The 12,100-nt window shown below is 47.3% G+C and overlaps 1 protein-coding gene across 3 annotated transcripts in view; it reads right to left on the bottom strand.

Moving 5' to 3' along the window:
- Positions 1 to 12,100, bottom strand: part of LOC146202836 (uncharacterized) — an 88,177-nt gene that overhangs the window by 52,846 nt on the left and 23,231 nt on the right. For all 3 annotated transcript variants that reach the window (XM_084588368.1, XM_084588370.1, XM_084588369.1), the window contains one exon: positions 8,549 to 8,782. In XM_084588368.1, the coding sequence (XP_084444494.1) occupies positions 8,549 to 8,782 (234 nt within the window). The remainder of the gene's footprint in view (positions 1 to 8,548; positions 8,783 to 12,100) is intronic.

Raw genomic sequence — 12,100 nt, 5'->3', positions numbered from 1 at the left:
TCGTCGATCACATTCTCCTCGGCGCCGATCGCTTTCTCCAATGCTGCGACGTTCTAATAACACCGTTGAGGGAAACTAACAGTCGCAGTTCCGGGGGCAAGAACTGCGCTTGTTTCGAATTCCTCAAGTCCTCCGTGTCGTCCCGCTAATGTTATCAAAGTTTCTGTAGAAGGCGCCACAGTTCTCGCTCTCGTCGATACCGGTGCAGCCGTCTCCGTCATCAGTGAAGCGCTCTGCCGTCGAATTCGCAAAGTGACCACTCCGATTTCCGACTTTTCGCTCCGCACCGCCTCATCACAGCACATTCACCCCTCCGCATCTTGCACAGCCCGTGTGCTCATTCAAGTCGTCTTGTACCCCATCGAGTTTATTGTTCTGCCGAACTGCTCGCATGATATCATCCTCGGATACGATTTTCTATTGACTCATCAAACCGTTATTGATTGTGCTCGTGCGCAAATTGCCTTCGCCCCCCTTTGTGATGCCCCCTTCTGTGATACCCCTCCCCGCACTGCAAAACTTCTCGTCGCCCATGACACCGACATTCCTCCGCTCTCTGCTGCCCTCGTACCACTGTCATGTGAGTGGGTAACTCCTTTGACTGCGATTTTTACACCTTCCGAAGCCACCTCCCGTCATCCCTGCCTCCTTTTTCCGTTCGCAGTTCTCAAAATTCAAGACGGCAAGAGTGCACTTTACGCCTCGAACCCATTTTCTTGCCCAGCAGTCCTGCTCCGTGGCGAATGCATTGGACGTCTTGAAGAGCTTGATCCCGGTCATATCACCACTCTTGCTGACTCAACCCCCTCCTTCAACGTTAGTCTGCGCTCTTACGATGTTGCGACGGCTTCGACGCCCTCAGACGTTTTCCAACATGCTATTGATGCTGATCTTCCACTTGCGCAACGTGATCAACTTGTCGCCCTCTTGCAGAACTTCGCTTCTTCATTCGACCTTCCTCAAACTGACTTGGGCCGCACGTCTGTCGTAGAGCACACCATTGACACCGGTAAAACCGCACCTTTGCGCCAGCGCCCCTATCGCGTGTCGGCTTCGGAGGGCCAAGTAATTGCTGATCATGTGGACGACATGCTCCGTCGTGGTGTCATTTGGCCATCCCACAGTCCCTGGGCGTCTCCAGTTGTGTTGGTACCTAAAAAAGATGGCTCCTTCCGGTTTTGTGTCAACTACCGCCGGCTCAACAAGATCACGCGCAAGGACGTCTATCCTCTGCCACGCATCGATGACGCACTGGACTGCTTGCAGGGTGCCGAGTTTTTCTCCTCGTTGGATTTACGATCTGGCTACTGGCAGGTGCCAATGGATGACGCTGACCGCTCTAAAACTGCCTTCATCACACCAGATGGATTATATGAATTCAACGTCATGCCCTTTGGGCTTTGCAACGCCCCGGCCACATTTGAACGCCTCATGGACACTGTGCTTCGTGGATTCAAGTGGCGAACCTGTCTTTGCTATCTCGATGATATCGTAGTCTTTTCTACCGATTTTCAATCCCACCTGCTCCGACTGAAGGACGTTCTCACTTGTCTCGCTACTGCCGGCCTCCAACTGAATCTGAAGAAGTGCCGCTTTGCTGCTCGCCGACTAACTATTCTAGGTCATGTCGTTTCTAAGGATGGCATTCTTCCCGATCCCACCAAACTTCGTGCAGTTGCCGAATTCCCATGCCCAAAATCACTGAAGCAGCTACGAAGTTTCATCAGCCTGTGCTCCTACTTTCGCCGCTTCATCTTAAATTTCGCATCTATTATTGCTCCTCTCATCCAGCTCCTCTCCGGCAGCTCCGACCTCTCCGCATGGACACCTGCTTGTGATGACGCCTTCAACACTTTACGCCGTCTCTTGGTTTCGCCTCCCATCCTCCGCCACTTCGACCCGAATGCGCCAACTGAGATTCACACTGACGCTAGCGGTATTGGGATAGGCGCCGTTCTCACCCAATGCAAACCTGGTATCCGAGACTATGTGGTGGCGTACGCAAGCCGCACCTTGACCAAGGCAGAGTCCAATTATTCCGTTACGGAAAGAGAATGCTTGGCCATTATTTGGGCCATCCACAAATTCCGTCCGTATGTCTATGGCCGACCATTTTATGTGGTCACTGATCATCATGCTCTGTGCTGGCTGGCGTCCCTCAAGGACCCGTCTGGCCGCCTTGCTCGCTGGGCTCTTCGCCTCCAAGAGTATGACATTCGTGTCATATATCGCTCAGGCCTCAAGCATACTGACGCGGACGCTCTTTCGCGCTCACCGCTGCCTCCCTCTTCGTTGTCTGATGAGATCTGCGCCTACGATTTGTCTTCGCTTGCCACTATCGACATGGCCACGGAACATCGGCGCGACCCGTGGATATCTACACTTCTGGACTTTTTTTCAAGTCACTCTCCAGGTCGTTTGTCTAGGGCGCTTGCCCGCCAAGCTCACCATTTTTCAATTCGTGACGGGCTGCTCTATCGCCGCAATTATCTTCACCACGGAAGGAAGTGGCTTTTAGTCATCCCCCGTCATCTCCGCCCCGAAATTTGTGCTGCTTTCCATACTGATCCCCAGTGCGCCCACGGCGGAGTGTTGAAAACCTACACGCGCTTGCGTCTACGCTTCTTCTGGCGTGGAATGTACCGCTTTGTCCGCCATTTTGTCCGTTCTTGCCAGTCTTGCCAACGCCGAAAAACTCCTCTCAAGTCTCCTGCTTCGTTGCAGCCGTTGCCCTGTCCTGCCCGTCCGTTTGATCGTGTCGGCATAGATCTATACGGTCCCCTTCCTACAACTTCAGCTGGCAACCGCTGGATTATCGTGGCAGTGGATCATCTGACCCGCTACACTGAGACATCATCATTGCCCTCTGCTTCCGCACGTGACGTGGCTGCCTTTATTCTGAAAAACCTGGTTCTTCGCCATGGTGCCCCTCGCGAACTGCTCAGTACACCGCGGACGCGTTTTCTTATCAGACGCTCTTGAGGCTCTCCTGAAAGAATGCCGCACCATACACGCACCGCTACCTCGTACCACCCTCAGACGAATGGACTGACAGAACGTTTCAACCGCACTCTCGGTGACATGCTGGCTATGTACGTGAACACCGACCATTCCAATTGGGACCAAGTTCTACCGTTTGTTACTTACGCATATAACACCGCGGCACAGACCACTACTGGATTCTCTCCATTCTTTCTCCTTTACGGGCGCGAGCCACCCTGTACTATGGACACACTTTTTCCCTACCGCCCTGACGTTTCCGAATCTTCCCCGCTATCCGATGCCGTCACGTACGCAGAAGAATGCCGTCAGCTCGCCCGCTCTCTCACAACAGAAAATCAGTGGCAACAAAAATACCTCCGTGATACCGGCGAAGCTTCGTCATATCTCCCGAACTCTATGGTGTGGCTCTGGGTGCCCTCCACAACCCCTGGCCTTTCAAAGAAATTTCTTGCTCGCTACCACGGGCCATATAGGGTCCTCCAGCAAACATCTGCAGTCAACTACGTAGTTGAGCCCGTCACGCCCTCTGCAGACTTGCGTCGCCGTGGTCGTGAAACAGTTCACGTGAACCGATTGAAGCCGTTCTATGACCCCGCTGTGCTTTCCGTGCCATAAGTCGCCAGGATGGCTCCTTTTTTCACCCGGGGGGAATATGTACTGTGATAGTCAGCACTTCAGCCATCGACATGCACCAGTGCGTTGTGCGACGAAGACAAAGAAGAAGTACGCTGGGCTCGCCGTTGCAAGGTCCTCTCCTCACAGCTCTCCATCTGAGCGTCAATAAACACCCCATTACACTTTTTTTAATTTTCAACCTTTTCTTTCTTTCTTTCTTTTACTGATCAGATATTCAATACTCGAGGGCATTTTTTCCCCCATATTCGTACAGTCGAACCCGAATATATTGAATTTTGGTTATATCGAACTCGTGGAATATCCCCTTGAAAATCCCATGTAAAAGTATAGAAAAGCAGCGTCATATATCGAACTCAATTTCATCGATCATTCGATATATCAAACTCACCACGCACTGGAAAGTGTGCCTTCTCCAAAAACGATCGCACCCCCTCGGCCATTTGCCACGTGACGTTTTCAAGCCACGCGCGGAAGGAATGAGAGGGGACAGTTCGGCGACAGCTGGTCTAGGGCAGCGCCGCGGCCATTCCCCAAAGGCGCACGCATCTGCGGTTATCGTTTCATGCACGCCAGCACCCAGCACGTGACGTTTGCAAGCCATGTGCGTGAGTTAACCAGAGAGAGCTGGTGGCAACGAGAGGGGAAAAACACGATAGAGCAAAGCGCAAGGACGTGTACCCATTCTTTTGCCGAGCTATCTCTCTCCTTCCTCTCTCCTGGCCTTCGTTCACAGTAGCACGCCAGTTCGGCCCGTTTTCAGACAGGATGTCGGACGCTTTCTCCAGCGTGTGTTGCGAACCCTCAGCGCACGGCGACTGACGTGGCTATGGCGCCTGCGGACGTTAAGAAGCTGGCAGATCTCTCTCTCTCTTTTTTTTTGCGAGAGTAGTTTATTCTTATCGTTGAGCTGTATGTACCATAGCCTCCTTTATACACTCTGTGCCTGGCAACTCTGCGCTCTGCGGCTGTCGCCGCCGCTTCTCCTCCGTTGACAAGTTACGCCGCTGGCTGCGAAGAGATGGCGACAGCGACGTAGGGTCACCCTCGCCAGGCGAGTGCCGGGTGCTCCGTGTTGCAAAGCAGTCCGGACAGCCACACGCTGCCGCTTCCTCGCTGTTTCGTGGACTGCTTTGCAGTGTGCAAGGTCATGCTTCTACTTTTCTCTGCCTTAGGGTGCTGCAGGAATACAGCATTGCACCAACTGGTAAGTGCCAGCTTTGCTTTGTCCTTTCAGCGATCGCTGCATAGTGTTCAGGTGCTTTGAGGCTTGTAAAAGATAGTGACAGCTCCAAACACTGTGTTTATTAAGCGTCAATACTGCAATAGTAATGTTAGATATGCACCTGTGCTTTTTGGACTGCAATGCTAATTGCTTCCCTGCCTAGCTCGTCTGCGTAGTGTGTTAGATGTGCTCCTGCGAAGTGTGTTTTTTTTTTTTTTTGCACTATACGCTAATCATGAAATTTTGTGATAAAATATAAACACAAGATTTACCTATTGTGAAGATGACTACTTTAAAGTGAGTTAAACCGAATTGTTCAAAGCCTACATTAGTTTTCCTTGTCAACTAAATTGCTGTCCCTCTCTAGCATCGGAAACCGCAAAACTCATACTCAACCGCATTAAGGCCTGTGAAAAATAATGACAGCACCAGAAGTGTGTTTATTACGCGTCAGTAAAGTAATAATAATATTAAATGTGCACGTGTATTTTCTGGACTGCAATGCTAACTTCCTCCCTGGTTAGCTCGTCTGTGTGGCATGTTACATGTGCTCCAGCGCAGTATTTTTTGTTTCACTAACTGCGCAATTCTGTGAAAAATAAAAACATAAGCTTTGCCTATTGTGACGATTGTTTTGGAGTGATCGAAACAGAAAGATGCAACGCGTATCTTTCCTTGTTCTTCAAGTAAAAAAAATATGTTTGTATGACGTGCTGAATCATTGAAAGTAACAGCTGATACCAAAATTGTTCTCCTTACAGATCTCAATGGCATACTACGATGCAGTTGTTCCAGTCATCTGTAAATCAAGCTGGCCTCTGAAGTGCTATCAGTGACAGAAGTAACCGTGAACATTTTTCCCTACTTGTGGCAACTATTCATCACACCACTTCTACATGGTACTCTTGTAGCACAATTGCTGTTGTGAAATGTGTAAATAAATGCTGGTGCCTTTCTTCTGAAATTTTGTTTTATTGCAGCGTAGACTAGCATTGTAATTTTTCTGTTACCATTGGCGCTAGCGGAGCAGTCATGCAGTTTTTCGAGCCATGCGCAATTTCTTGAAACTGCCTGACATGAAATGTCATATAGCGTTGGTGTTATTGACTAACAAGTATCATGATCACTTGTTATGCTTAGTGGATGTCGGCCTTATAAGTAAATATGCTGAATATGCACGAATCATGCTTAGGAACAGTTATCCCGCTAGCGAATAACAGCGCTCCCATGCCAACGTTTGTACCCGTGCGCCTCGAACCCTACGTCAGTGGCGCCCTCAGCAAGGGGAGCGGCAGCGCCGCGCAACTTTACCCAACGGCGCCGCTCTATTGTACGCGCGGCGCGTTGACAGGCACAGAGCGTATAAAGGAGGCTATGGCTGTATGCGCCGCATATCGTAAGATGTGGCGGCTGCGGACGTTAAAATGCGGCAGTTTTTTTTTTTTTTTTTTTTTTTCGGGACTCGTTTATTCTTGCATGTATGAATCAACGAAAGCACGCGGTCAGCTGCGATCATGACACTGGCTTTTAGCATTTTTCGCTTCAAACAACATTTAGCTATCACGCTTTCCAATGATTTTGTGGTAGTGGACTACGCCCACCCCAAGCGCGGCATGATAAATCGAACCAGGCTTGTGCGATAAGCCATCATGCGGGCACTCTGCCAAGTTCACTCCTGGCCACCGCAGGAGCTATCAAACGATAAACACGCTGTGACATTATTGCTGCGCAGCATCTTGGCATGCTGCCAAGAAATGAGCTGTGAAAGATGAGACGACCGAAACTAGAGTCCCTACCGAAACCGAGTGGCGCGGGCCATTGACATGCAAGCGAAAACGCTCGCGATTTCTGCTGCAGTGAGAGGGACGCAGTTCTAACAAGTTGGAAATTTTTCGCTCTGTTGCTGAGATCGCTCAATCGCTTGCATGTGAGCGAGCTGGCCTTAACGCTTTTTTTTTTTTTCTTCAAATTCTCGGGTGCTAAAGTGGAGGGTGGGTTCATTATGGAAGTGGGTTGATTACGCAACAAATACGGTATCGTTTTTTCGCATTGTAAATGCCGTCACAAACCTATTTCTGTATATCGAATTATCGATATATCAAACTATTTCGCGATCCCCTTCAAGTTCATTATATCCGGGTGTGACTGTATTTGATTTGTATTCGAAAATTTCAGCATTCACACACCCCTAAAGAAATGTAAAGTAAATTGTTTTATAGGAAAAGAAAGGCACAGCACCTGTCGCATTTCTCAGCGGACACCTCAACCGCACTGTAAAGGAAGAGGGTATTGAAAGAATGAAGAGAGAAAAAGGTGCCGTAGTGGAGATCTGCAGGATAATTTCGACCACCTGGGAATTTTTAACGAGTACTGACATCGCACAGAACACTGAAACGTTTGCATTTTGCCTTGATGGAGGAATTCAGCCCAAGACTAAATTTCATTCCTCTGTGCCAATAGATATGACACTGTATGTAACAATTTCACCGAAAACAAAACAAAATGATAATGAACCTTGAATGTTATTCATAAACACACCCAGCACATGCAGTGAATTATAACTAGCATTTCCTTATTACAAATACAATTCATGATTAATTCATTATTAATATTAAATCAATTACTTTTATTTGTTTCAAAGTTATTATCACAACATAATGCTTTTACAGATACTTTCATCAACCAGACTTGTTTTTATGAAATGCCCACTTCTTTTCAGACACTCAAGTCCTCATCAAGACCAAAAAAGAGGACACAACGATGAGGTCACAATGCAGCTGCTAACAGTGTGCAAAGATTGCGGCATGGCACTAATGTAGAAACAGCAAAAGAAGCCAAAGCTGATTGCTTTAAGGAAATACACACTATTCCTGCAGTACCCAGTCAAATCTGTGACTGTTGTGTGATGATTTTACAACAAAGGTTATGGTTCAGCAAAATTTTTTAATCCTAGAAATTTGGTAACAATGAAAGTCAAATTTAGGTATCACTAAGCACCACGAAACCCAGTAGCAAGGAGATATCCAAGCACACTAGCAACAACATAAAAATGTAGGTTAGAAATAGCAGGGCTCATGCCGATTTTCAGCCACAAAATTCAAGGATTTTCAAGAACTTCCAAGGGCCCACGACGATTTTTTTCGAGGACTTAAAAACAAATCATTTTGTTAAAGAAACGTTTCTTACATCTCAAGTATCTAACATTCATTATACAAGAGACTTCTCACAAGACCAAGGAAGCTAATTTCTTTTACATTAGTTGAATGTTTCATGAAAGCTCGGCTTTTTTTTTTAGTAACAGCAATGTATATCACAAGCCCATGGAGGCAGCATGTTATAAATATGCATACTACTTCATGTTCACGTCAGTTTAAACTGCGCCTTTGATATCCATAAAAATAAATGCTTGCAGGAATATATACATTTGATCTTACTGTTGGTAGTGTAACACCTTGTCCAGAGCCTTTGCTATGACACATTTTGAAGTCAAGTTACTATAACTACCTACACTTTTGACAGGTTCTCCTAAATATAGCAACCTCTTGGACCAAGCATAATTCTACATAACTTCACTGCATAACTTCATTCCAGACGAACCAACTTTATACATTAAACAATACAGCCAGCTGATCAAACTTGTGCCGTCCTTGTTTATGACAACGATAAAGGCAGGCAAAATTAACTTACCTTAAATTTGAGCCACATGCAGACAAAGATGCCCAAGGCATTGACCACGAGCCAGACCACACCGCCGCCAAAAAGGGCGAGGCCCCGCACACCCGAAAACAGCAGGCAGAGAAGGATGAAGAAGCCCAGCAGCACCCAGACCAGCAAAAGACGTTTGTAGCACACGTTGTACAGAGTGAAGCGCACATCGTGCACGAGAACTTGCATGGCTGCCACGTACTCCTCCACTGTCAACTGCACACAGTTACGAGAGACCTTTGTGAACTGTGAAACCATAGCTGAAAATGCAGCTTCTGGACTGTGTTTAAGGCTCTCAGACTTGCCAGCAAACACAGCGAAAGTCCGCTTCACTAATGATTCCAGACAATATCTTTGATGCTTACCCTGGTACAGAGAATAAAACTGCATTTTTCCCTTTGAAAGTTTTTTCGTGAGTTCATTCTATCATACATACTCATGTAAGGGCCACACCCCAAGCTTGGCAATCAGTAATCCAGGGGAAAAACAAAAAGTCAGTTAAAAGAATCACTTCATGTGTGTATATTTTTGTCCGTGCGTTATGCTCTGCTGAAAGCTCTCAGACAACATAAATGCCTGCAACACACAATACAACTAGGTGCGCACCATCCTGCGCAATGGATTAGGCACAGAACCGTTAACACTTCAGTCTTCAGTGTTGAGTACTGTCGTCTCGTGTACTCGGCATTTGCACCAAAAGGGATAAAACTTCAAGCTGTGCAAAAGCCACAATAGGGTGCACCTCTTGCTGGGCCTTATTTGTTTGGCATCAAAGCCACAGCGGATGGCGTTCTGGAATCGGCCATTGCAGTATCAGATAGTTTACGCATGGCACTGCCTTACTATCAAGAGTTCAGCATAAGAGATCTAAATACAAAGGTGCAGGCCTGTGGCACCTGCAAATGGCAACAACTCTTAATGGTGGGGCTCGTGTCTATGCTCTTGTATCAGGTGGCTGGGTAGGGTGGTAAGCGTGGCTTCGAAGGTGCAGCTTGCGTGCCGCCCAAAGTCCAGGGCATTCTATTAAGAAATGATCACGCGTCGCCTCCATAGTGGCAGCGGGACAGAACGGGCAGGTCAGGAGAGCAGTCTGCGAGGTCCAGCAGGGTTTGATCGCAGGGGTCAACTCAGCACCCACGTGGATTGTCCTCAATGCCACCTCCTCATGGCGAGTTAGACCACCGGGAAGGCTGGATCCACATGGCGAAATTAAAGCACGCATGAAGCGGTGGAGGAATATTTTTGCAGGCACTTAAGCGTCTTCTGGAGACAGCTTCAACATAGGCAGAGGGCAAATAGCTATACGATGTCTGCAAATGCAGCCTAATTTTGTCTATCGATGATCGTGTCATGTTAGTCAACTCTGTCAGCAGCGTGTTTCTGTGGTTTTGGTGACCCTGTCAAGCCGCACTGACATGAACACCTTGGCAGGGTTGCCAGGTTTGGCTACATCGTGCCAAATTGGATCCTTTCGGGACCTCTTGTCAACAAAAACGTAAACTTGGCTACCTAGCTACTTTTTGGCTACTTTTGAAATCTATGTCAAGACGGAATAAAAGGCCACATGTTTCGCCAAAGGCTCGAGTACACTATAACCTAAGCACGCCAGAATGCAGTTTTGAGCTCCATTATTCTAATGTGCCAGCCTTCCTTTTGAAAAGTTAGGTGCAATCTTGTCCTAAACTTAACAAAAACCTTCTCGCTCCTGTGTTCACTTATAATGTTCACAGGACTTGTTCTACCAAGCAGGGCTTCGAAATACTTCCCTTTGCTAAGCAATGAGGCTATAGACCTCCTTCACTCCGGCTACGTCACGAAAATGCGGTGGCGCTGTCGTCGTTAGTGACTTTCGCGTGGTAGGCAAAAACACGCTTCAGTCGCTTTGCCTACCGTGATTGTGCGATGGCTTGCTGCTGCCGGGGAATGCAGAGCACCATGCCGACTAATCGCGTCGCTATGACATGTGTTGAAAGACACACAAGAGGAAGTTTAGTAAGCTTGCATAGGTTTCTTGCCAACAATGGTCGCCGTAAACAGTGGTGGGCCGCCGCGGTGAAGCGCCAAGGCTGGATACCGACGCCTGCTCATCGAATATGTGGCAAATACTTCGTCACGGCTAAGCTGAAACTTATTCACCTTTACGCCAGAGCGGTCTACCGGATCAAAGGTTGCGAATATCTCGAGTTTGGCCTTTTTACGACGCGTGATGGGATCTTGGTACTGTTTTAGTGCTGGTGCGGGCGCGGGTGCGCAGGTAACATATGTACCTGCGCGTTTCTTTGTTGGAGCATGCGTAGATGTTTTACCTTTGTAAACTGTTCCTCAAGCCCGTTTTTTCGCTGTGTATGTAAGCGCAGTGAGCTGCTACGCAAGTGATCTGTGTAGCACTCCTCGATTCGTGATGTATTATATTGCATGGCTAAACTTCGCCGCGTTCACGCCAAATTATTTTAATCTACTTCCTGATGAAGATTGCCACTTCACGTTGACAGCTACTGATTTGGATTGGAGCTGCATTTTGTATTTATGCCGAGCGCTTTTATTTGTATTCACAGCGGCTGATTGTGAATGCGAGTTGTGGGGTTTATCCTACATTGAAACGCGGTCACAGTGGCCGAGACCGAACTGGGCCGCCCTAACTACGGAATCACGGGTGAAGGTAAAAACGGCCCCAGAAAAGAGTTCCTCAGAAGATACAGTCCCAAAAAAAAGGTCCCTGAAATATATAGCCCCGGAATAATCGTCCAGAAAGGTCCTATCAGGAAGCGGCCCCTAGGAAAAAATGTCACCGAAGAAATTGGCTGAAAATCTGCCCGGAACTCACTCCGTGAAAAATTGAACATCTTATTGGACGCCTTTTTTTTTTTTTAGAACAGATGCAACTATTGTTTGGGCAGTATGCCCTCTGGGTGCTTTACAGGTTTACAGGAACTGGAGAAGGCTTGGCGAGAAAGCATTGCAAAAAAAACACGAAAAAAAAAACCAACCCCACCACTATAACATCCAGCGAGTATTATACAGTGCATAGTTCCCAGTTTCCAAACTGGGAAATATCGCTCTTTAATATAGGTCTAATCACCCGGCTAATATTACACATTCGAGAGACGTGTTTGCCCTCGACAGCACACATTTCGGCGCCATAACGTGTTTTTTTTTTCTTTGCGAACACACAGCATCAGTGCCATGTTTTGCAAATTTAAAGCGGACGGGTAGAAAAAAGCACTGTAGCATACATTATGACGGCTAGACACAAGGAAACTCAGTCTACGTTTTTAGTAAACAGAACTACAGAACGTAAAAAAAAAAAATAAAACGGCGGGGTTCAAAATATACATAATGTTCGCTAAAACAATAAACACAATGTAAGATAAAAACGGTGAAAGTTGATTACAATGAGCGTAATTCATTGCTGATAAGCCAAGCACCAGGCAAGGGGAAAGCTCGACTTTGCAGTACGTTTCATTGCATCTGTTTGGAGAGGTTTTATCCGGGGCCATTTGTTCCTGGGACGTTTTTACCGGAACCCACGGAACC

Source organism: Amblyomma maculatum, chromosome 1 (assembly GCF_055883805.1).
Source record: "Amblyomma maculatum isolate TAMU_Amacu chromosome 1, ASM5588380v1, whole genome shotgun sequence".
Lineage (NCBI taxonomy): Eukaryota > Metazoa > Arthropoda > Arachnida > Ixodida > Ixodidae > Amblyomma > Amblyomma maculatum.
This window is presented reverse-complemented; position numbering and strand designations above follow the sequence as displayed.